Source organism: Sapajus apella, unplaced genomic scaffold (assembly GCF_009761245.1).
Source record: "Sapajus apella isolate SASKATOON/1434 unplaced genomic scaffold, GSC_monkey_1.0 scaffold121, whole genome shotgun sequence".
In the NCBI taxonomy this organism is placed as follows: Eukaryota; Metazoa; Chordata; class Mammalia; order Primates; family Cebidae; genus Sapajus; species Sapajus apella.
In genome coordinates this window covers 309,426-335,885 of record NW_022437061.1, presented here as the reverse complement: position 1 = coordinate 335,885, position 26,460 = coordinate 309,426, and the positions used below count along the sequence as shown (strand labels likewise).

Below are 26,460 nucleotides of genomic sequence, written 5' to 3'. Positions count from 1 at the left end.
TGATGTTTTTGCTATAAGCAATTTATCCCAATAAACATCTTTTAGACGCTAATATCGTACCACATTTTGATGATTGGTTATAAAATGAAATTTAGACCTTCGTGTCTGCTGAATTTTGTTTGAAAAATATTTTGAAGCTCATCTTTCATTTGCCCATTTTGATACATTTTTGTGTAATTAGTATTACATAATTATCACCATTTTTTCAGGCAGTAACAAGCTTTATCAAAATTGTGAAGTTTGAAATATTAGTGGTATTTTAAAGTACTTTGGTTTATTCCTATTTGAAGTAGGAAAGCTCTTCACTAATTTTCTGTCTATATTTTGAAATTTTCCATTGACATTATTAGATATAGTTCTTTAAAAAAAATCATAAGTAACCATCTCAGTGAATTGGTAGACAATTGAGGAGTGAAAACATACACAAATAATTGGAGAAGGAAGTGACTTTTCTTCAGAAAATTATTGCTTTTGGAAATATATTTTAAAGTTTCAGCAAACACCTTTTCACAAAATGATTTATTTAAACAATATTACTATGCCAATGTAAAGCTTACACCAGTGCCATAGCAACTGTAGGTACACATTTAATTTTGTGAGAAAGATGGCAAGAAAAATGCTTGAGTTGAAATGAATATCTGTTGCCAATTCAATAATGTTAAATCTCTCATATGAGGGAAAACCACTGGTTAGGATGGTGATTTTTTAAATAACATTTTAATCTAAATAATATGATTTTTATCATTAATGTTTTAACAAAAAAGAACCTTAGGAATTATTAAAACATTATACCAGTCACTGTTGTTGTATATGTAACATTTAAGAAATGCTTCATCTAAAAAGAGGAAAAAAATATGGAAACTGATGACTCTTATTTCACTAAAGACTTGCTCATATGCAATTTTATTTAAAAGGAAATAAAGGTGTTGGAGGGAAAACATGTGGATTGGAACTTGAATGTCATAAACCAGGGTTAATATATTTTATTCTATAAAGCTTTTTGAAAAAATAAGCTAATTCTCAGGAAGCTAAATTTTTTTTTATTGTTGCTCAAGGTAATTTACTGTAAGAGTAAGATTTCAGATTGTATTTTGTGACTAAAAATGAAATGACATGTACTGCTTTTTAAAATTAAAAAAATAATAGCCATTTACTAAGTTACATTGGTTTAAGCCTCGGTTCCCAAACCACCAAAAATTAAATATAGCTTAATTTTGACTTTACCTAAAATAACATCAAACTTCTACTTTGGGTATGCTTAGGTATATGCTACTGAGAATATTTTATTGATTTCAAATTATTACATTACTATTAAACACTGTATAAAAGTTAAATATATATATATATATATATGTAGCTAGTAATAGTGGATATATGAGAGTTAGGTCACCTTGTGATTTTGAAGGCACAGTAATAGTAGATGTTATGGTTTTAAGCAACTTGATCTTTTTTGATATCTTAGCACTGCTGTTCTCAAAATGTAATGCAGAGGGTGATCAGTTGTCCTGGTTTGCCCTCACCCTCAGGGTTTCCTTGAACTTGGGAATAAAACTAGAGTAGTCCTAGGTAAACCAGAAAGTTGTTCATCCTGTGTCCTCAAGAGTCTTTCAAGAGTTCTGTAAAATCAAAGCTATTTTCATAATAATACTATTTGTGTTTGTTTCACTCTCATACTCACTCAAGTGCATGTTGAAGTTTTCCAGAGGCTACAAGATGTATGGTAATGTGCAGTAATCTGGCAACAGATTGAATTAAAAAGCAGGTAGGAGACCCCAGCTGTCTTCTATTAAGTCAAACAGAAAGAGATTTATAAAAATGTAAAACAATGACATTCTTATACAAATTTTTTTTAGTTTGGAAAAACAGTTATTTTACATAAACACATTTAGTTATTTTACCATGTAGTGGACTAATTATTTTGGTTTTAAAGTGAATTAAATATTTCATAAATTTTTGTTTTAATTTCTAACATAGTATATCTGGAAATGTATCCTACATGAACGAAAGCTTTTGAGGGCCCTTAATAATCTTAAATAGTACAAAAGGGTCCTAGGACCAAAAAGTCTGAGAAACACTGCCTTAGAATGTTTCTACCTGAAAGCAGGAAAGGCATTCGTAAACAATGTAAATCACTGGATCTTTCAGCAGACTTTGTTTATGTGACCAGAAGTCCTTCCTTGTCTTCCTACTGTTACCTCTGAATACAGTTGTGTTGCTTTCCCTGTGCCCTAATTTCTATACATATATAGAGTAAAGGTGGGTTAAGTCAGTTTACTCTGGCTTAAAATCATTCTATATCACAGTAGCTAAAACCATGAGCACACAAAAGAAACAACAAAAAACATTTGTGGGAACTCAAAAGGATAGAAACAGTTTCATCAAGCTAAACTCATCTATCCCATTTAACGGGAAAAAAATCTTATAAATAGTGAGGGTATCTTTGTTTTCCCCAAACTGCTTGTATTGTTTCCATTACTGTTATTAGCATATTACCTATTGTTAATATTAATGAATATATATACACTACATGACCTCACCTAGCAGTTTCGAGACCAGAAAGCATTCTTGTTTTCTTTACTTTATATGTCTGAGTTCTTAGTAGTGAAAATAATCAAAGCCACATGGCTCTGAAGAGCTGAGCCCATCCTACTATTGCTTCTGTTATCATGACCCCCTGGAAGATTGGTTCAGAGTGGATCAACATAGAGGCTTGGCTGAAAACTTTGGAATTGGGGAATATTGCTGACCACACAGTCCTAGCAAAGCATCTTCTGCATCAGTTTTTCAGTAAACACTTACTTGAGAGTGATGAACTGTGATGGAAATTGGACTATGATCATGGCTATAAAATTCTTAGAATTAGCTAAGGAGGATACAGATCCATGGGCAAAATACTAGCTATCTGTTAATCTTTGTGTTGCAACAAATTGGTACAGAGTCTTCTTTTATAAACATTCAGTTACTTTGAGATGGTTCTAGCAGTGCAGATGCTTTTCGTGCCGATCCCTACTAGAAAGATTTATTTTTTATCCATGTAACAACACTGCACTTGTACTTCTTAAATACGTATTTTTTTTAAATGCTCCTTTCCATTCCAAAAGATCTGCCTTTCCTCAGAAGATTTGGTTTAAGTGGTAATTTTTGTGTAAAGTTTTACAGAATACGCACATCACAATTTGTGGTTCTAGTTTTAATTAGTGTCATGTTGAAGAATATTCCATAGAGTGAACAGTTTGAGCAAACTCAATATTTGAGAAAGTTCACCCATTTATTCAACATTTCTCTACCACTTCCTATGTGCTATGTACTGTGTACTGTCTTACAGCAATCAACAATCAGTTAAAGAATTCAGAAATAAGCATACAGTTTTAATACAGAGTTAATATAACTATTCATAACGTAAGCAGAAGGTGCAGAGTTTGCCGTGTTTGAATTGAGAAATGTATTTATTATTTTTTCAAAATGCAAGGTTTTAAAAAAATACATATTCAGTATAAAAATTCAGGAAATACAGTAAATAAATGCAATGTCAGTTAGCATTTCAATATACAGTTGGTCCTTCATTATTCATGGATTTTTTTTTGCACATTTGCATACTTGCTAAGATTTATTTGTAGCCCCAAAAAGCAATATTTTGGAAGCCTTTGTGGTCACACAGAGCAGCAAAAAATCTGAGTTGCCTAAAAAGGCACATATTCCCAGCTAAAATCAAACAAGGCAGTGATCTGCCTTTTTATGTCAGCTTTCATATTGCAATCAAATGTCCTTTTTGAGGTCTAGTTACTGCCACGTGTTTCAGTTTTGTGCTTTTTGTTGGTTATCTGTCTGGTTAGAAACTATGTCTTTGCTCAAGCATGAATTATAGTGCTGTTGGTTATGAGGTCAAAGTTTATGCTGTTTAGAGACTTAATTTGGGAAGAATCACTTTCAAGTCTCTTCAGGTTGGTGGCAAAGCTGAATTTCCTTGTGGCTAATTTAGGTCCCCATTTTCTTGTTGGTTGTCAGCTAGAAACCAATCTTTTCTCCTAGAGGCCACACTCAGATTTTTAACACCTAACCATCTGCATAGATGGCTCACTGCATGGCCATTTGCTTCTTTCAAGGCCAGCAGAAGATTCTCTCTCTAACTTCAGAAGAGACCCAACCCCAATTCGAAGAGCTTTCTGCTTAAGTCAGGCCCACACAGGATACTCTCCCTTTCAAGTAATCAACTCAAATCAACTAAACTGAGACCTTAATTGTATCTGCAAAACTCCCTTCCTTTGACACATATGTAACCGAATCATGGGCATGACATTTCATCATATTCACAAGCTCTGCCCACGCTTAAGGGGAGGGATGATGCAGGATGTCCACACTGATGGCTGGGGTTTAGAAATGTGGGGGGCAACCTTAGAATTCTGCCTACTACAAGATCAAACTTCAGAGGTGTAGATTTAGCAAGTCTACAATGGAGCTCCAGAATTGGTGTTTCTTAAAGGTCCAGGACCTTATTCTACTCTGTAAGAGTAAAAAGAACATCAGTTAAGAGTTAAAAGACATGAGTTCATGTCTTAGTTGTGCCACTCACAATGTGACCTTGGGCATGCCATTTTACTTTCTTGAGCCTAGTTTTTAAATAGTGCAATTTGGTTTTAATGACTGAATGAGCAAATGTATGTTAAATGGGCTACGTATTTGTAAATTGGCATTGTTATCACAGTTATGGTACCATATATTTGGACCTAAAAAACTTAGGTGCCTAACTAAGTTCTCTTGGGGGAGGGGAGCTCCATTTTGTTTGCAGCCTATGAATCTCGGGGTGCAGATGAGCACTGATCCCTTTATGCTGTTCTCATGTGGTCATCTAAAGAACAGAATGTACTCAGGCTTGAAAGTTGGGACTTGCCATTTATATTTGATTGGTAGTATATCTCACCAGCTATTGGTCAGTTACTCTTTTAATGAGATTTCACCAACCTCCTTAGACTAGTTCATTGATGCACTTGATTGTAAGAAAGAGAGGGCAGCTGTTCTATAAAAAACATACTTTGTTGTTGAAAACATTTTTTTTTCTAATTCTGACTCACATCCCTGTGATATACATCCAAAATTTAAAAAGAACAAAATCATTGATCAGTTAGCATATGTAACAGAAGGCATACTTTGCTGTTCTTTTGAGATTTTGTTAGAAATAACAAAATAAGTGCTTGGATAATCATGTCTGTGTAAGCTTAGTATTACCAAAATTGTGACATTAAGAGACATATTTTGATAATAGCACATACTTTTAATGTATTTATTATAGAAAAATACCATTTCTTATAGAACAGTACCATTTTTGTGTGAAATTTCGTGTTCATACAGCAAAGGTGTGGGAAAAAAGATTCAGGAGAATTAAAGAAAACGTGTGAAACACATTGGATTCTGCCTGACACACATTAGTTCAACAAATGGAGCTATTCAAAGTAACAAATGCTTTAACGTCATATTTAATATACCAGGGTCAAGTCATAGTTTGAAGCAAGGTATAGATTTTTTTTTTGAGGGATACGCCTTGTTCTTTTCTTAGAAAAGGTAACGTACAGGTATCGATCGACCTATGACATATGCAACTTACGACCATTCAACTTTACGACCACAATCGCTAGCCATGACTGCTCTGCTGTAGATTTTTGGAAACACTACAACATTCTGATGTGTATCAAGAATATCGCTACCGCCTGGGAGGCTGTGACGACAAAGTGCATGAATGGCATCTGGAAAAATTGTGTTAAGCACTATGTTGATGATTTTGATGGATTTGACAGTGAACATGAAACGATTTGGGAAAAAATAGTAAAACTTGCTAAAGGCCTTTCTTTGGAGTGTGAAATGGAAGATGTCGAAGAGTTGCTAGACAAAGAATCTGGAGAACTTAAAAATGAAGAGCCAATTGAACTGGAAGAAGAACGAGTGGCGGAAGAAGAGAGGAGAAGCAGAGAAAGAAGAGGAGGAGCCAGAAAGACAGTTCACCACTAAGGGATTATCAGACGGTTTATCTTTACTGAATAAACTTCTTATACATTTCGAAGCAATGGACCCAAACATCGAACGATTTGCAAGGATTGAACGGATGGCGCATTATGTGTTTCGTCCGTATCGTGAAATTTATGAAGAAAAAAAGAAACATACAATTCAGACGAAGCTCACCATGTTTATGAAAAAACCAACTCCGGTAACCCCAACTGCTGCCTCAGATGACGACATCAACGATCTGCAGCCAAGCACCAGCGGTCAATAAAATGTTTCGTACATGTTTATATATTTTGATATGTTTTGCAATTGGGAAAATGTTTCCTATGATATTTTTTACACCTGTATTTTGTATTTTTGTATGCACCTGTATTTTGTAATTTTGTATGTTTTGCAAATATTAAACCAGTTGTACTGGTAATGCAGTGTTTTACTTAAACCTGATGAATGTAAAAATAAGAAACAAAATGGTGTAGAGATGATACAAATGGCATAAAATGAACAAAGAAAATTATGATATATAATAATAATGAAACAAAATTATGATAAAATATGACTTAAAGATTTTTATAACATCATTTCACAGTACTGTACCTATAGCCTACTCAAATTATTACCAAATCGTGCTACGACCGGTCTGTCAGAACCAATCGTGGTCGTAAGTCGAGCACTAGCTGTATTTGATAATGCATCTCAGAACAAGAATATTAGAAGAAGCTCAAGATACCAGATGAGGGCTATAGAGCAAATTTAGATGAGAACAACAGAAACTAGACAAAGTATCTTTAGCTCTTGATAATGGACATTTGCCAGGACTACTGAGCTTCTAGCTGGAGAGATGCTTTATTTAGCATCTTAATGTGACTTGCAGGCAGGGTGTGGCTCTTGATCAGGAGCTGACATTCATGATCAGGGTTAGTTTTGGTTAAAGCTTGTTTTTTCCATCATAAGAAGATCATCAGGAAAAAAAGTCAGCATATTTCAATACTGTAAACTGTTTTGGGCTAGTTCAGCCATTTGGTAGTTCTATAAACAGAGTAGGATTTCATTGAAAGAATGAGAACTGAGAAATACATGTTCTCTGCCTTCCAGCTTAGGTGGATGCTCCTCCAATGTGGAACTAGTTTCTGAGTGTTAATTTGAAGAATTGGATCTCATTACTTTTTTCTTGAAAATATAAATAAATAAGTATTCTGAATAATATTAAGAGCTTGGCATGTAACACACATTTTCTTTTAGTGTGAGCTGTATGTAATGATTATGTAAAAAGGAAAAAACTTACTCATCTATTTCATTGTTGGTCCTTCATACCATCAGCTTACAATGAAGAGGACGGCCTCAAGGTGATTCCCAAGATCATTTTTAGTTCCAAAGTTCTATTATTTTCATTAGTTCTCTTTAATACTTAAGTATTATCATCTTTATTTAAAATTTTAATAAGAATGCGAGACATAGCTGTCAGAGTTCTAACAGGGAGCAGTGACATTCATTAAAATGTTTAACTGAGAGGGGCTTCATGAAGGGACCCTTTACAGAAGTGCAGGCAGGCATAAGGACCTAACAGAGAATGATGAGGCACCCAGAACCCATGAAAAGCTGGATGCTGTTATTGTCCCTAGACCTCAAGGGGCAAAACAGGGAAATGATATTAGATCTAGGTACATGGAAGAGCAGTCTGAAGGGAGCAGATCTGGTACTGCAAGCTCCATAGTGTGGTGGCAAGGGAAAGTAGAATCAAGCACCTGCCTTCTCTCTTCTCCCATGTTGGAGGAATTTATGGGCCAAGCTGAGAAGTAGCTTCCAGCCACACTCCTTGGCTAGAATCTAGACACACCTCATTGCAGAGGAGACTGGAAATACACTTCTCTTATGTACCTAGGAAGAGCAGATCACACAGGTATTGGTGAGTGCCAGCAGCCTCTGCTACAGAGGATCAAGAATGACTCCCAGCTTCTGACTGGAACATCTGGTGGATTATAGTTAGGAAGCTGTCTTGGGCTTTCTCTTCATTTGTTGGTAAACATTTTTATCCCTAATCACTCTTAGCTTTTTCTCTACTACGTTTTCTTAAGCGTGTGCTACTGTAACTACTACTGCTACTATTATTGCCGATACTACCACGGCTACGACAACTACTTCTACTTCACTGCTGCTACTATTACTATTTTTTCATGGGCTCTTTCTTGGTTATTTTAAGTACCTACAAATCTTATGTACCTCCTCCTCCCATTTCCCCTTTCCCAAATAGTTCAGACAGTCACTCTGCTTTATTTTCTTCATGATACTTATCACTATGTAAATGTACGGGTTGAGTATCCCTTACCCGAAACACATTGGACCAGAAGGGCTTTGGACTTTGGAATAGTTGCATGTACACAATGAATATCTTGGGGATGAGACCCAAGACTAAACACAAAATTTATGTGTGTTTCATATACATCTTATACACATAGCCTGAAGGTAATTTTATATAATATTATTTAGTGCATGAAACAAAGTTTTGAGTGCATTTTGACTGCACCCTGTCACATGAGGTCAGGTGTACAATTTTAAGATTAAGGATGCTTAGCCTGTCATTTGATTTACCTGTTTACTTGTTTACTGTCCTCACTAGTATTTTAGGTTTAATGGGGCATTGACTCCGTCATGTCCCTCACATATTATCCACAGTTCCCGGATCACTGAATGACCCCAGGGTTTCAAAAATATTTGTTCAGCAGAAGTATCAACAGGTTTTATGAACCATTCTAGCCATTGTGCCATAATTCTTTTCTTTCTTTCCACTTCTGTATATGCTCTGTGGGTGTCCTTTTTGTGGTGCTTCTGCTTCTTTCCTTAGAACTTTTTCTTTGTTCTCTGTTGTTTGATTTCTGTTTTGCTCCGTGGTGGTTCTAGAGAGTCTAATGAAAGAAGTGTCATTGACGGAACCAAAAAATCTTAATCTAAATATTTCGTGTTCCATTCTCAGATTTTCGTCTACTTGGTTACTATTTGTTATTGATTCCTTTAAAGTTTCTTTATAATTCACCCCATTCAATGTCTATTATAATCTCTTGCCTCCTCTCAGAACTCATCTTCTATTCCAGCCAGACATTTCCCTTGAATTTTTTTTTTTTTTAATGATTTTGGATTGGATGCTTTGTCTCTATCACCAGACCTTCCCTTTCTTAACCATACATCTTTGTCTGACTATTAAAAATAACATGTTTGATCAAGTTTTTGTTGTTTTTATTTACTGGATATCCTTTCTCTATGTTAACTCTTAATTCTATTCTTGCTGTTTTCCTTTGTTGTATAACAAATAACCTCAAACTTAGGCCGTAAAACAACAGTTAATTTACTATGTTCGTGGTTTTTGTATGTTAGATATTCTAAGAAGGCAAGTGTGGATGATTTATCTTTGCTTCAGAAAGTCTGGATTCCTCATCTGGGAATGCTCAACTGACTGGGAGTGAATTGAGTGGCTGAGTGTGGGGACTGTCTGGAGGCTTCTTCATTCACATGTCTGGTGCCTGGGCTGAGTTGATTCGAAGGCTTGGACTATCACCAGTGCGCCTACACACAGCCTCTCCATAAGGTTTGGATTTCTTCCAGTATGGCTGCTGGGCTCGGAGAGGAAGTATCCGGGGAGAGTGTTCCATGAGACCACGGCAGGCGCTGCAAGACTTCTCATCTGGGCTTAGAAGTCCTGCAGTGACACTTCTACCACATTCATTTGGTTATAAGCGAGTCAGGAAAGCTGGCCTAGATTCAAGGGCAGGGAAATTAAACACTACCTCTTGATGAGGGAATACCAAGGTCACACTTGGAAAAGCATGTGGGATAAGAGCAATTGTAATATGGCCATCTTTGGAAAATACAGTCTGCTACAGTGACCTATATTTGATTCATGGGATTTTTGTTTTTCAACACAATAAGGTTGAAATGTCCTGAGGCCTTGCTACTCAAAGTATTATTCAGGGACCAGAAGCATCGGCATTACACGGGCAATTAGAAGTATTGAATCTAATTTATTAGAAGTATTGAATCTTAGCCTGCTGAATCAGAGTCTGTGTTCTGACTAGGTCTCCAGGTGATTTATTTACACTTTAGAGTTTGAAAATCACTGCCCAGGAGACACTGACCATGATTGGGTCTTTTTCTATATTCACCAGATGCAGAAGGAAAATAGTGAGTGCTGAAGGAGTAGTTGAACTGATCTGGATTGAATTCCTGTTAACAAGCAGAATTCCTACACTTTAAATTAGACTTGTCACTACTAATTTTAACTCTATTAATGTTGATTAGAATCTAGCTTATCTTTTTAGGAGCAATGACTACATCTTTAATATGTATCCTGAAAATGTAGTATAATGCATAATCCTAGCTTTAATAATTATCAGTCACTAATCTCCTTGACTCAAGAAGGCTTAGGATGATCATGCACTTTGATTTATTTAGTAATGCTTTTTTGAATAATGCTCTTTTGGATTTTACATTTCCCTTAAACTACTTTGTAATTGTTGGATGTTCTAAAGATTTTTCCCTCCTGTAACAACTGACTGTTGGTAGATACCTATTTTCTACTAAGATGAAAAAATAGTTTTTTTTTCTGATGTCTGTTAAGATACCTTGGGTTATTCTATAAACTTTTAAAAACCTGTGAAATGTATATAGTGCCTATTATATCTTTAGCAGATGACTATTATGTATTTCAATTATTACATATAGTTAAATTCATAGGTTCCATTTATTCATGTTTCCTTTAAATAGTCATCTTAAAATTCATTTTGGAGTAAAAGAATAAACATCCAAAAATTCATTTTGATTGGCACATTAATTTTAAGGCAGTTTTTCTCAAACTATGATTTCCAGGCAGCTACTATTTGCAGCATCTGAAGTGCTTGTTAAGACTGCAGTTTCTGATCACCATCCCAGTCCTTTTGAATCAGACTCTCTGGAGCTGGAACATGGAAAAGTCTCTGAGGTTGAGACCTAAATTTTTTGGCACACTGAAGTTTGCGACCTACTTTCTTAAGGAGTTAAGTATATGAGTCTTACAATCATCTTCGAAGTTATTTATTATGGGAATAAGTAGGTTTTGGGATATTGGCAGGGAGCAGCTTTTCAAAGTCATGTCTTGGGAGCTCTAATATTAGAATATAATTTAAATAATGGAATAATTGAATTGGGAGACATCTTAGAGATTAGTCAAACTCTTTTAATTTTTTAGATTATGAAACTGAGCTCCAGAGAGTTTAAAGAACTTTTCACAAGTAATGCTAGTTAATAGCAAAGCTGTGACCAGAACCCAAATCTTGTGTCAACCAAGCTAGGGTTTCTCCTTTATGCTAAAACAAGGTAGATTAATCTTATCTTTTATCCTGGCAATTAAGAATGTTAATGTGGAAAGCATAAAAAAATACTGAGCATTTAATGAGCAGTTCTTGGTTCAGTCTTTGATCCTGTTATGGCTTTAGTCATCAAATATAAGTATTTTCTTAGGGGTTTTCTTATATGTCCTTATAAACCTCATCATGAATAAAGAAAATTGCTAGATAAAATATCTTAACATGAAAAGCCCAATGTGAAAAACTAGAACAGATACACTAAGTAACAATTTATACTCTTTTTAAACAGTAGCTAAGATTTTTTATGAATAAAATTATATATGCCATGAATTCCATAAATGTCAAACACTTATGAAAAGTATTTTACTAGAGATTATTAAGACTATTATTAAGAGTCTTAATTAGGACTGCTATTAAGAGATTATTAAGATTATTATTATTTCAGAAAATTAGGGTAGGTGAAACCTCTCCTTTAGCCCATCTTCAAACTCAATTTCCTTCATATCATTCTTCCTCTTCCTCACTTCTCGTGTCCCCATCCTTGCTCCCTGTAATTGCACAAGTACAAGAGCGGTGGGTGAGCCACGGTATCTATAATGGTTTTTTAAGGAGATCAGTTAACAAGCCGACTTTTAAATGACAAAAGGTCCTTAAAACTGTTGCATAATTTCAGTTTTTTAACTTTTTATTTTCTTTCACGAAAGAAAAAACATCAACTCTATTTTCTGTGCATTAACATTTTTCAATATTTAACCTTTCTTTATGGAATTCTAGCAACTGATATATTGTGTCTGTTGCAGCACGTCTACAATAGGCATGTAACATACCAGGAGATGGAGATTGGCTAGAGTGGATATTTACTGTGCAGTAAAAGGCAGAAGAATGCCTCAGAAGTTCATGTCCTGTCTCTTTGCCTCTCACTTGTGTTCTTTTTCTCCTTCATTTTGCCAACCATGTGAATTTGGAACATAGAGATTGACTGAACTGATCTTTCTTGTCTCTTTCTTCGTCTTTTGTCTTTGTTTTTTTCCTTTTCCTATTTTCTAGCTCTGAGTCGCAGATTGGTTTTCTTTACTCATCTCTTTCTCTGTGTCTCTGGGGTAAGGTGTTGTATCAGACAGCCCTGACAAATGCATGCTTGTGCCTTACCTCTATTCCTCATGACGTCATTTTGCATGGAACAGAGAGCTTATCTGAGAACCTTCAAAATAATTAGCGGAACAAAAAGGGCACTGCCACAGTTGGCTGTGGTTGTTACCAGCAGAGACTTGGAAAGAAGTGTTTGACACTCAAAGGGGAATGTAGTGGAATCTCTTGGACCCCACTCTCTCACCTCAAGTAGGAAGTTCTTGCAACTTTCAGCTTAAGCTGTCTTCAGTTACATTAGAATTGGGAAGAGTATAGCCTGGGAATGATTAATGAATTCAATGGGTTCTAAGAGGTGTTGAGAAGGAGTGGAACTGGCATGTGTGAGAAGTTATGTTGAAAGGGAATTTTACCAGTGCATATTTGTGTTGTTTTAAGCCATTACATTTGTAGTAATTGTTATGGCAGCAATTAAAAAGGGCTGATCCTTTTTTCCAGCCACCTAATTTTTAGGAAAAATCACCCTAGAAAGTTTTAGAGTGGATGACTGCTTTGCTTTAGTTTTTTTATTTTTTCTTTTCTTTTGAGACAGGATATTGCCCTGTTGCCCAGGCTGGTATGCAGTGACACAATCATAGCTCACTGCAGTCTTGACCTCTGGGGCTCAAGCAAGGCCTTCTACCACTGTAGCCGGGACCACCACTGTACATGCCAATATGCCTGGATAATGTATTTAGTTTTGTAGAGACAGGGCCTCATTATATTGCCTAGGCTGGTCTCAAACTCCTGGCTCAAGTGATCCACCCTTCTTGGCCTCTCACTGTGCTGGGATTATAAGCATGAGCGACTGCACCAAGGTTAATTCAGTTTTTTATTGTTATATTGTTATTTGATTTGCTTTTATATTTTACAAATCAATGAAAAGGAATAAATAACAAAAAAAATGCTGTTTTGGTTCAGATATGTCTTTTGCCAAGATGAGTGAGATTATAGTTTGAGTATGTGCATTTATTAATGTAAATGGAATCCCCAGCAACATAGAATCAAATGCCCAAATTAAAAATAAATGTCTTTTATGTATTTTATATTTCTGTGCCTGTTGTATAGTGTGAATCATTAAGAAATGAAAGAAAAGCAAGATTTAGGCTTATCAATTGTCACATTTTGCTAAGAATAATACGAATAATAATTTAGGCATCCTTAACTTTTTTTGGGACTACTCAGATATTTGTGAAATATTGGATAATGCTAAGCACTGTTAATACATTTCATCCCATAATTCACAAATTTCTAGAAAAATATGCTTTCTTGTTTCACATCAGTTAAACCCTGTTAGTGTAGCTTTAGCTTGAAATATAGGATTTATATATCATTCGACAAGTGCCTACCCTCTTCCATATGATCAAAAATATGTAACAGCTTATACATTCATACAATAAAATATTGACAATAGTGTAAGTCAGCAAGAGGAGAAAATAAGAGAAGAATAAGTAATCTCCAATAAAAAGTTAGTATCCAAGCATTTATGGTATAGGATTGTCCTACAAGTAGGATATGGATTTGACTGTGAGTTTTCTTTCAGATACTGATTAATGATATAGTATATAGTGTTTGTAATAAAAATGAACTAGTTTATTGTAAGAAGAAAAACTCTTTCTGTTACTAAAATCTGTGATTTTTTTTTTTTAACCCAGTATTCTCATGTAACAAACAGGGATGATATTGAGAAAGCTCCTCAATGACAAATGCACTGTTATTAAAGTAATGAGCTTCCTAGGGCTCTTTTTGTGTAATCACCTTCATTCTAGGCAGGTGTTTTAATACTTTAGCATAGTTGAATAAAAGCAATTTTATTAAGAGCCCAAATAACTGTGGCCTGGCTTAATGGAGGCAGGAGTTGGTAATGGAGAATAGGGAAAATTAGGGGAATTAGACTGGATATATAGGAAATCCTTTAGCCTTCAGGAAATATTTCTCAAATTTCATTTTATTTTTTGCCACTTGTATTTTGATAAGAATCAGTCAGCAGAGGGTTGGAGTTTATGTTCTCTAATTAGGGAACTGAAATGGTGATGTCTAATGTCCCTGGTGAAGGTCAGATCTATTTGCTTTAGCAGTTAATTGAATTGTGGGTTGAGATGGCATTATCTTTTTTTTTTTCTTTAATTTAGGCCTCTAGCCATTTGCAGAAGATGTTTTTGAGTTACAGAAAACATCCAGAAGGGTGATTGTTGAATAAAATGCCAGCCAAACTCAAACATAAATTTGGCATTTAATCAGGTTTATATTTGGGTACAGTTAACATCTTATTTAACATCTCTTAATTTCCAGGCACTAACACAGTTAACATAAATAATTATAATACAAAGTTGACAGTGATAAACGCCATAGATATATAGATAAAATGCTGGGAGTCCAAAAGAGAGAAAAATTCCCGCTAGCTTTGGAATAGGGAAGGCTTTATAGAAATCAAAGGCATGTCTGGGGGGATATTTTATCTACTCTTATTCTTCATAAACTCTGTCGGACTGCATCTCAAATAGTTGAACTTCTTTTATTTAAGAAGAGTGATAGCACTTTTGGTTTGCGAATACAGCTTCAGATCAGTTCTAGTCATTCTTCTTTCCAGCCCTTCTCAACCACTGTACCTTCCTCGGTTCTTCCTCTGCAGAAATTCTGGAGAGGCCATTGAAATGCTGCCTGAAATTCAGGAAATACTTAGAAATCGTCTTCATATAATAAAATCTGTCCATTCTAATTATAAAATGGAATTAGACAATGTGTTAACTTGGAACACTGATGGAAGTTTGAGGAAATAACAGTGAAACGGTCATTCTCAGAATGTGTTTTCAGAGATTCTCAGTGAACTAAATGATGTTTGTTGTACCACTAAGGTATAGTGATAGTCTTACTGGAATATTATATTTACATATATCCTCTCTCTTACACACACAATATTGATATACATTTTTCTCAGTATCTTTTCCAGGCATTTAAAACTTACTATTCATTTCTATGCTATAAACTAGTATCAGATTGTAACAGATTTAGCACAAAATGATATATATTTAGTTAATTTCTGCTGCAATTCTATAGTAAATGGTTGGTACCTATTTCATGAAGCATCAAGAAAAGCTACCCATCTCTATTCTCTTTACTTAGCAGATTTGAGAAGAACTATAATGAAACAACATTTAGTTGTCACAATTAGAAATGGAATGTTACTATGGCATAAGCTTTTTAGAATATCTGGCACAGAATTTTAAGAAAACATTGTAACTTTGATGGAATTCTTTTAAAAATGTCATTGAGGCTGATTTTTGTCTTTAATACAATTTAATCTTCTCTTGATGACTGATTTTTATTATAATAGACATATAAAAACTAGCATTTTACATTTCTTGTAGGACTTTATAAAGGGCATTCATAGACATTATCTCATCTGAAACTCTCTATACCCCACACCCCTTGTTTTCATTTGCCATTTATGCTCTGATGAGAATTAGAAAACCATCTAACCTATTTTATTAGAATTGCGCTTCAAATATGGCTGTGAGGACCCCTCCTAGTGAGTAAGGAGTGTGGCCTTTGTGATGGCTGTTTTCATCATTCAAGGCTATCTGACTTAATTCTGGATTCTTGGCAGTGTTTGAGTTCAGTGAGGTAGCTGGAAGAGTTGACCAGATGAGGGGAATTTTGCAGCTGGTTTTTAGTACACATCATTGTTTTATAAATATCCCCTCTGAAATGCCGTCAGAGGGCCTATATGGAGAATTAATCAAAGCAAAATGAAATATGTTTAATATAATGTGTTTAATGCTGTACTACACATAAATTTTTTTAAAAAAAATTAGTGTTAAATTTTGGAAAACGGTTTGGGAAACAATAAATATTTCACGTATCATTGCAGAGATTAGAATCTCTGCATGTATCAATGCAGGACTTTATGTAAGGGACTTTATGTTATATAGAGAAATTTCTAAAACATTATCTTGATATTGTATGTAAATTAATTGACATTAAGGATAAATTAAAAATGATTGCATCCTTTTAAACAGAATCCCTCAGGAAACTATATAATCGTATGACACTTCTAAAAATTTCTAAATCATAAATTTCTGGTGTCATTATACATAATACTAGTACTTAGAATTTTATGCACACTTATTCCTGTAAGTCACTTTATTGTCATATGTACTAAATGTCTCCTGTGCAGTGAAATTTTGTAGACCCGAGCACAGGGATGTGAGTTTTTATTGAAGGTAGGACAGTCATGGTCTTTGAGCTTCCCCAAACATCTGTTGACTGCCCAACTATCTAAATGGGCATTCTAGTGGATAAAATAACTTTCACCGTTTAATTATAAGTACTGGTGATTTTTTCGTTTCTTAAGTATGTATAGGATAGTCTTGTCTGAAAACTTGGTCACTTTAAAAATAGCCACTCCAATTTTTGTAGCTACTGAGAGAAAGATTAATATAGTGTGATGGGAAGAGGTACTGAAGAATCTACCTCTAATGGCCGTGGTTCTAGGATCTGAAAAATGTGTGATTTTGACACTGACTCTTTCTGTAATTCCTTGTAATATCTCTTCAGCCCTCACTACTCTAGTTAAATGTTTTTGCATGTCTAGTTTCCTTCTCACAGACTTCATTCTCTGTGTCTTCTTCACTGCAGTTACTTTTATTTTGATAAAGCTCTCTCCTACTTAGGTGCCCATGACACTCTTCTTGGTTTTCCTTCTATCTCTCATCATTCCTTTTCAGTTTCCTTCTAAATCTAAGGTGTCTTATTTTCACTTTTCCATATCTTACATTAATTTCTTCTCCCATGCTCCCTGAAGCGTTAGGCACCTACTTTGAGCCAGGCACTGTGCTAGACTCTGGGATATGACATAGCAGTGAATATGGAAAAGTCCATGCCCATGTGAAGCTTATGTACTGAATGAGGCCAGGCAATCACCTAGTCATGCTGCAAGAGAAAAAGGAGGAATAGGAGTGAAAGCGCTGCTAATTTATGTAAGGTGGGGGGTACCCTGTGGCTAGAACAGAAAGAGCAAGGCATAAAGTGTTAGAAGCCAGAAAAATAAACAAGGCTAGGACATGGAGGGCCTTAAAGGCCATGGTCTAGAGTTTAGATTTTAGGAATTTCTATATGACAATTTCCTAAGGTTATATGGACATTTCCTTGGATTCTATATTGACCCACCCTCAAATCTCATTGTGAACTTTTCTTCTTCATTTCCTTTAACAGCTTTATCTACTGCCTCTGAGAAGATGTATCCCAAATCCACTGTGGCTATGACAATTTTATTTTTCTGAATTATAATTCTATATTTCTCCACTGTATGCTGGGAATTTCCGTCACTATTTCAAGTGAATGGTTAAAACAAAACGAATTAACTTTTTCTCCCTGCCTTCCAGTTAGCTTGTCATTTTGGCTTTTCTGTTTCTGTGAATGAAAGCATTAATTTCATAGTCAACCACCTTCAAAACTAAGGTGTAATGTTAGATAGTGCCTTCCTTCTTCCTTGTTGTTTTTTCATTTATCAGGTATTTATTGAGCATCTAGTTTACGTCAGGTATTGCTTTAGGCATTTCAGATAGGCAGTTGAACAAAGCAGACCAAGAAGTAATTCCTGACCGGCAGGGCAGTGGTGGGTTACTAACAATAAACGATGAACATGATAGGCAATTAAGTGATTCAATGTGTTGGAGAGCAATAAGTGCAGTGTAAACGACAGCACAGGGAAAGACGCTTGGGGTGCTGGGTTGAGAAGCAGCTGGGTAGTCAGTGTAAGCTTTTTGAGAAGCAACACCTAAGCAAGCACTTGAAGGAGGTGAAAATGTTACCCATGCAGAGTCCCAGGGGAATAGGATTCCATGTAGAGGAAAGAGCGTGTGCAAAGGTGTTAAAGGGGAAACCGCCCTTGAGTATTCCAGAATCAGCAAGGAGCCCGATACAGCAGGAGTGAAGCCAGCAAGAAAGGGAGTGAGAGGATGAAGCCGGAGAGGTGATGGAGTCTTGAAGGTAGTAATGCTGAGATCAGGGAGAGTCTAGGTGGGCTCTCTAGGAACTTTGGTTATTAATCTGAGTGAGAAATGGAGACTTTCCTTGGAAGGTTTTGAGTAGAGAAACTTTAATTTTAAAAGGTACCAAATAATTTTTTCCTGTAATTGCTTTTAAATTAAATTCTTTCCCCACTTCTCCACCCCTTTCTCCTCCCACTGCCACTTTTGCTATCTGGACTATTATTTTAGCTTCTAGCTTGCTTCTCCCTGGTCCTTAATCATCAGAGAAATATGAAAATGTACCTTGTTCTAACCCATCTGATCAACATTCTTTTTATTTATTTTTTGGTTCTCTATTTCTACATGGTAAAATTCAGACCCAAGTAAGTACTAATAGTCCTCGTGGCATTGTTCTGGAGCCTCCCTGAATGCATGGTTTGCTCACTGTCCGCATGTGTGCCAGGAATTTTTGTAATTATAGGGGTGTGCAATGTTTTAGCTTCTATGGGTCACACTGGAAGAAGAAGAATTGTCTGGGGCCACACATAAAGTACACTAACACTAATGACAGCTGATGAGCTTAAAAATAACCACAAAAAGTCTTAACGTTTTCAGAAAGTTTCTAAATTTATGTCGGGCTGCATTCAAAGCTGTCCTGGGCTGCCTGTGGCCCACAGGACACAGGTTGGACAAGCTTACATTAGAGCCTTTGCTCCCACTTGAACTGCCTGACTTCTAATTCCTTCTCTTCTATCCCCAGTATAGCAATATTCTCATCTTCGGATAATCACCAAAAGTGTAAAAGCTCTTTATTCCCTCATTTGTATCATTCATTCACGTAATTTTTCATCAGAACTTTATTGATGTGCTAGCAACTGTGATGGAGCTTAAGACTCAAAGGTGAGTTAAGCTAGATGCATGTGCCTTAGTAGCTAACAGTTCTGTGGGGGAGACAGAGAACCACGATTTAACATTCAGCTAAACACACCCTTGACATTTGTGTTAAGGACCAGGAGAGATAAGAACACATTATTTTCAGTTAGAATAATTGGCTAAGAGAGGATCTAATTTAGATGGGGGCTCCTCATTTTTGTGAGATGAGGGAGTGAGAACATCATTTTAAGGAGATAGCATTTAAGCTGAAGCCTGGAGATTAAAAAAAGCAGCCAGCTTAGGGAAGTGTGGTATGATGTAACGAAGGCTCTTTAAGCAGAATGAATGGCATTGCAAAGATCTGAGGTTACAAGGACCTTGGTATTAGACAAAGAAAAAGAAAATTGAACAAAATCCCCTGAGGTTTGGGCCTCGTAAGGACACTGAGAATGGCACAACTTAAGGACGGTGGGCAGTGCGGATGATGTGGGCCGTAAAGGCCAAAGTAATGAGTGTGGTTTTAAGTGCAATGGGAAGCAATTAAAATGTTTTAAGCAAAGGAGTGGCATGATTTTTTTTTGAGGTTGAGGCTTCCATCTGTTCATCAAAATCCATTTGTCTCTTCTTCCTGGGCATACAGCCAGATTACATTTCCTGGCCCTCTTTGTAGTTGGCTGTGAGCCACACAACTGTATTCTATCTATGGCAGTAAGGAAATGGTGAATACCACCAGTAGGGCTAGCTCATAAAATTTTCCCATGTGGGCTTCCTTGTACTGCTTCGCATTTTGACAGGGCATACTGAAAGCTTATATTAAGATGATAGAACCACTGTCAGCCTGGACTCCTGGATGGCTGTGTGGAGTAGAAACTCCTCCTGGCCAATCCAAAACCATCCTGAGCTTTATATGAGTGAGAAAGAAGCACCTGATGTTTTGAGCCTTTACATGCTTGGTCCACTTGCTTCCAAATTAAAACTTGTCCAAATTAATATGATAACTTTAAAGGGCAATTTTGGCTGCCATACTATGTGAACATGTGAGACCGTGTGAACAATAATAGTTGCTGAAGTGAAGGTTTATTGTGATGTGGACTAGGAGCATTTCAGCTGAAATAGATACTAGAGAATTTTGAGTGAAAACTCAACAGTTTCTACTAACAGTTTTCTGTGTATAATAGATTATGGAGGAAAAAAATTTTGCTTGATTTTACTACCAACTGCCCTGTCAATTACCTTCTGGACTTTCCATAGCATACTCATTGAATATCAGTAGGCAGGTATTTTATTTATTTGACTGGATTTAATCAAATGAGGACAAATGAACTGTTTTTCAGGATTTCCAAATTATTAGGATGTTTAGTACAGTGCTTTATATAAAGTCCTTTCTTTCGTTAAACTTTACTTAATAAATAAAAAGACTGACTTTCAGATTCCAGGTCCATGGACATCACATGATCCAACTCCTGACTTGTCACTAATACTGCCTCAATCTGACTTAAATTTTCTTTGATTTCTAAGTGAGATGTTTAGTTGTGTTGAATTTTGTTTCACCTGTGGCTTAGTGGGGTAAAATAATACCGTGTGTCCTGGAATTTGAATGTTTGCCGTAGTAGATACGGATAAGTGTTTTCAAAAGGCACATAGGCTAATCCTCACTGCCCTCCCTGTCACTTTTGAGTGACTGCAATAGCCACTGCTCATTGCTCAGAGTTGCTGCCCACTTCAGTGGCACTGTTTCTGCCCTGAGTCAGGCACTCATCTGGGAGAATCATTATGATCTTTGGAAAATCTTAAGATAGGGAGTTTCTGTAATCCAAATAAACAATGATGATGTTTATAACTAAGGAAGTGTTAGTGGTCTTAGGAGGATGGGAGAATAATGTAGGAGATGTTACAGAATGCAGTGCCAGTGGCTTTAGGGCAAAGACAAGACTGGAATAAAGACAAATACTGAAACTCTGATGCTGATGCACTTCACCTTGTAAACTTCTGTGTATATCCGCAGACCTGTCTTTCCAAGATAAAGCCAGTTCACGCTTTTTGCTACCAATGGATGGTGTTAGGGATGAGACGACATTTTAGCCTTATACATTTTATTAACTGTTTATATGTTTACTGTGTTTGTGCCTAGAATGGGTGTGTTTTCTGGACATTAATTCATTAATGCCTGAGAAGGCCCAAAGCAGTGAGTGTTGAAACTACTAGTAATAAGAGATATAAGAATATGCCCATAATATAGAAGATATTAAAATTAAAATTGAAAAGCATGAGGAAAATGTTAGAAATTCTATTTGTAGAAGAGGTAAATCCATTAACCAATAGGAACATCTCTGAATAGAGAATAATTAATTGTGTAACTTTTGAAAAGTTCTGTGTATTTGATAGTACATGACTAGGTAAAAAGTAATTAGTCAGATAAAGAAAGAATCTCCAATTATTGGAGTGTCTGAAATATCAGCAATACTACTGAGTGTCCACTAGCTCAATGCTTTTTAAAGTGAAAGCTACAGATTTGTTCCAGAGGGTATGGGCCAAGAATAGTGGAAGAGTTGTAGTAATGTTTTCTTGTGAGACATGGCCCCATAGGCTCCAGAGCTGTTTGTATGTGCACATCATGAAGGCAAGGGTAGAAGTGGCATGTGGAGATGGCATAGCCTTTAGGAATTTCCTGAGAGGGTTACAAAGGGGAAGCAGGGAAATAGCATACCTAGTTGTAGAAGTCAGAACAGAAAGGAAAGGACAGATTTGAGTGTAACAGAAAAGCTATCGTCATAGGCATATTTGCTGTATATATAAATATATATTTGTTGAATATATACGTATGTACACGAATATACATAAATATATATAAATAAATATAAATACATATATTTGCTGAAAACACGCTATTTGGTAAAGAACACCTCCCTTTCATTTCTATGTTGCTTGACAGCATAATGGCAAAAACGTCAACATAGTTCGAAGGAGTAAGAAACTCCTCCCTTGTCCCTGTTGCATGAGAGCCAGTAACCTCATGTGTGAAAAACAGAATAAGTTAAAGGCCTGAGAAAAAATATGACATCTCTAAATCTGATGTATATTTTCAAAATAATTACCATTTCCACATGAACACATTATTTATTCCAATTTTGTTTTCAAATAAATGTGCTTATATGTAAATTAATGTCATACTAATGTATGATGTTTAAAGTAGAAATACAAGCCACAATTACTTGACTGTAATGTGGACTTGATATTTAAGAAATATCGCATTTTAGAAAACAAGCCATCATTTATCATCAGGAACAGAACTGGCTATATATAGCCCTGGTGTTTTCTGACTGATCAAACAGAAAACAATAAATAGGGGAACTGAATGTAAGGTTAGGCTTTTCAGTGTGAAAGAATGACGTTTGAGGCAGCTATATATAAATATAATGTTAATGTTATGATAATCATGAAGTTAAACTAGGACAAATATGAGTTAGTTCTTCAAATTAATAAACTTTAGAAATGTGGAATTTCTGCATAAGCTTAACGAGACTATTTTAAGAAGTAACTTTACATACTAAATGTAGCATGGAACTCATTTCTCACATACCACCTTGTTTGGGAGGAAGGTGTAAATAAGAAAAAAGTATGTAACATGTGAAGAAGTGGTCCACAATGGGGTACTATGGGAGATCAGAGATCTTTTGAATTTATGTGTCCCATATGATTCTTACTAGATACAAAATACCAAGTAGAATATATAAATGTACTTTTGCGGTCTGATAAAATGTATATGTTGTATGATTTCCCTATTCTCATCCTATGTAAATTTTGTATTCTATAATACCTTAATATAAATTTTTTTCATTTCTGTCATATGTGAATTTCTACCTTATATGAATTATTGATACTTAATAACTATTTTAAATTTATAGCCAAATGTGGAAAGAAAAAGCGTTAGTTTTCACAAGTCATACTCTTGACATTTAAAAAGATGTGCTTGTTAGCTGAAGATGATAGATACTTCTTTTTAAAATTAACACATTTTGTGCTTTCTCTAGGCTGGAATGATAAAAAGTGATAATGAAGAGTATTTCATTGAACCCTTGGAAAGAGGTAAACAGATGGAGGAAGAAAAAGGAAGAATTCATGTTGTCTACAAGAGATCAGCAGTAGAACAGGCTCCCATAGACATGTCCAAAGACTTCCACTACAGAGGTAGGCACCTGACAAAGTTTAATAATAAAATCTAATTTTAAGATATGAGGAAAACAACTCTCCCATCAAATAAGAGAATGTGATTGTTATGTGCTCTTGTAATAATGTGGAGGTATCAAAAGAAGTTTACATTTATAAATCATAACATTTGGCTTGCTTTTTAAAAAATGCATAGATTATATGTTATAGGTATTTATTCCAGTGTGTTATATATCCATGATATGTTTATGACTTCTTTTAATACTTTTAAATTAAAGCTGTCAGTTCTCTAGCTTATGTTAAAATTTGAAAATCTTTGTGCTTTATGCTTTACAGAAGTATCTTAATTATGAATTATCAGTATTATTTTAAACCTTTTAAAGGACATATATAGGCATGGCAAAGAGTTGCATTTTGTTTTAAGACAAATATGATAGATATATTTGAAAAGAGTAATGCTGCTTGACTTTAAAATCTATTTTGCAAAACTTTTTACTATGTGGAGGAGACAATGAATCAAATTATTCTGTGGAGTTTTATTTCCAATTAGGCTAGAATTGCTAAAATCAAGTAAATTATGGTGTATCAAAGTTTACTATTTTTGTTTGTTTGTTTGTTTAAATGAAACCTCAAAGTGACTTATTATTAAGAAGATATGCTTATGAATTAGACATACAATTTCCTTTGTGGAGGAAAAGAAAATTTGGGAATCTATTTTTTTTAACCAAATCTCAAAAAGTCTGTTACATTTGTCAGGACAACTTTCTTAATTAAGAATGAAGAGATTTCCCTTAGGGAAATGAAGTAAATACAAGTAATTTAGCAATAATTTATCTTCTAGATTGCCTGTTGAGACTTGCTACCTAGTCATTAGTTTGATTTTCAGATGCTAACTTCTCCTAAAATTCTTTACAAATGGATTAGTGCAATTTAAGATAACTTTAAGTTAGTCTTGAAAATTTTAAAGAAATTTCTCATTTGAAACAACAGGACCATATTCATTAATACAGTATTGTGAAATGTGTGCCTAGCTTAGAGAGTCACTGTAATGGCTTCGCAGTTAGACTTGGTGTGAGTAATAATAGCTCTGTACACCAAGTTGTTCTGTTACCTTAGATTAGTACTTAACCTCTCTGAGTCTCAGTTTTTTTTTTTCATGAAAAAAGTAGTAGTATATATTGCACAGTTGTCATAAGTATGAGACATACATTCAAATTGCTTAATGTAGTATTCAGCAACAATGGCTGCTTAATCAATACTACCTTTCGTTATTTTATTAACTGTTAATATTTAATATCTTTGCTGAAGATTTGCATGTTAGGAGTTTTGTTAAAGTTGAACCATTGGTCATTGTTTGTCTTCAGGTGAATACTCTTAATTTTCATATTCTAAAAATATTCTAAATCAGAAGACTGGTTATGTTAAAGAATAGATAGTAGGATAGAGTGCTTTTTCTGTAAGTAAATCTTGGTTGTTGCATATTACTAATATCTAATACCTCTTTCAAAGCAATGGTTAGATGTCTTTTAGGAAAGCATAGGCCACATGTTATGGAACTGTATGAAAGAACTGGGTGCCAGATTAGTTACTGTGGCTGTCCTCCCATCAGTTCCGACTGTCATAACCAATAGGGTACAGTTTCATCAAGCTGTACCCTATTACTACATTTCAATTTCCAAAGGTATCTATTTCTATAAATATTAGCCAGACTTTTCATTAGTCTGATATTTTAAAAAGAAAAGATTATTTTTTCCTTGAAGTAGGAAAGTTACAAGAAATATTATGTTTAATACCTAGTGTATTTTTAGATGATAGAATAGGGAAATTAACAGTCAGGGTACATATATATAAAGGAATTAGATGTAATTACAGGAATTTGTAAAAATGCTTTAGAAAATTATTTAAAATGTCAATTTTAGTAACATCAACATACTCGGTTTACTTAAAAGTGCAGACACTGAAGACTGCGTTTTTAAATCATGAATAGAAGATTGCAGTTATAGTCTAAGTAGGCCACAAACTAGAGTAATACATTTTGAGACAAGTTTTGATGGTTGTGGGTCAAAGCAAAAGTAGTTCCTTTGTCACCTCTCAATTACCTTAAATCTTGACTCATAATTGAATCATTCAGTTCTCTTGAAGTGTTCCAGGATAAACGTTAATATGAACTTAATGATTTTCACCTTCTTATTTATGAAGTTCTGATTGAATTAAGTTGTGGATGATGTCAATTTACCTCCTTTTGAGAATCTTGAGTTGTAACTGTGTATGTTAGAACTGTAACTCTGTTGCCTAGGGAAACAAGTGATTCAGATTCAGAACTTTAAAATTCTCCTTTTAACTTATTGGCAACAAGATGGAGAGCCAAGTGTTCTCATAGAACCAAATACCTTCCAAGTGTAAATTAAGAATATATTTTTATAATGTATATCATTATTTTAAAATTAAAATTGAAAAGGTTTTAGGTTTAGAAAGGTATATTGATTTATAAATGAACCAAAGTACTATATAAAATAGTACCTTTTCTGAATTAATTCAACATTTTATTTTAGGAAACATATGAGGTTTTTCTTAATGAGTTATATAGGAAAAGGAATAAAACCCATAAGCTAAGACTTACTTGGAATGAAATGCATTTGAGAACCATGGTCTCCATACATTTCTCTGCCAGCAAGTCATCAGTAGGAGTTTTGATCATAAGCAAGCCATTTCTGACCCTGCAGGATTTCATCAGTAGGGCCCATGTAAATATTCTGCTCTATTTTGTTATTTGTCACAGTAATTGGCTAGCTGCATTTCTTGATTTGGCAATTTAGTTCCTCAGAACTGCCATTCATTTGAGTTCTGTAGTTTGTTGCAAGTGTTATAGGACCTGAACTATGCAATGGAAAGAGAGAGCCAAATGTACAAAAAGTGAAGTAAAACTGATCGAGTTTTATGAAGGGGTAGATGTTGGAGGGGTTGGAGAGAGAGAGAAAGAGAGAGAGAGAGAGAGAGAG

General features: G+C 35.0%; 1 protein-coding gene across 3 annotated transcripts in view; it reads left to right on the top strand.

The window, feature by feature from the left end:
- ADAMTS3 (ADAM metallopeptidase with thrombospondin type 1 motif 3) overlaps positions 1-26,460 on the top strand; it is a 287,864-nt gene that overhangs the window by 120,753 nt on the left and 140,651 nt on the right. For all 3 annotated transcript variants that reach the window (XM_032260967.1, XM_032260968.1, XM_032260966.1), the window contains exon 4: positions 23,326-23,482. In XM_032260967.1, the coding sequence (XP_032116858.1) occupies positions 23,326-23,482 (157 nt within the window). The remainder of the gene's footprint in view (positions 1-23,325; positions 23,483-26,460) is intronic.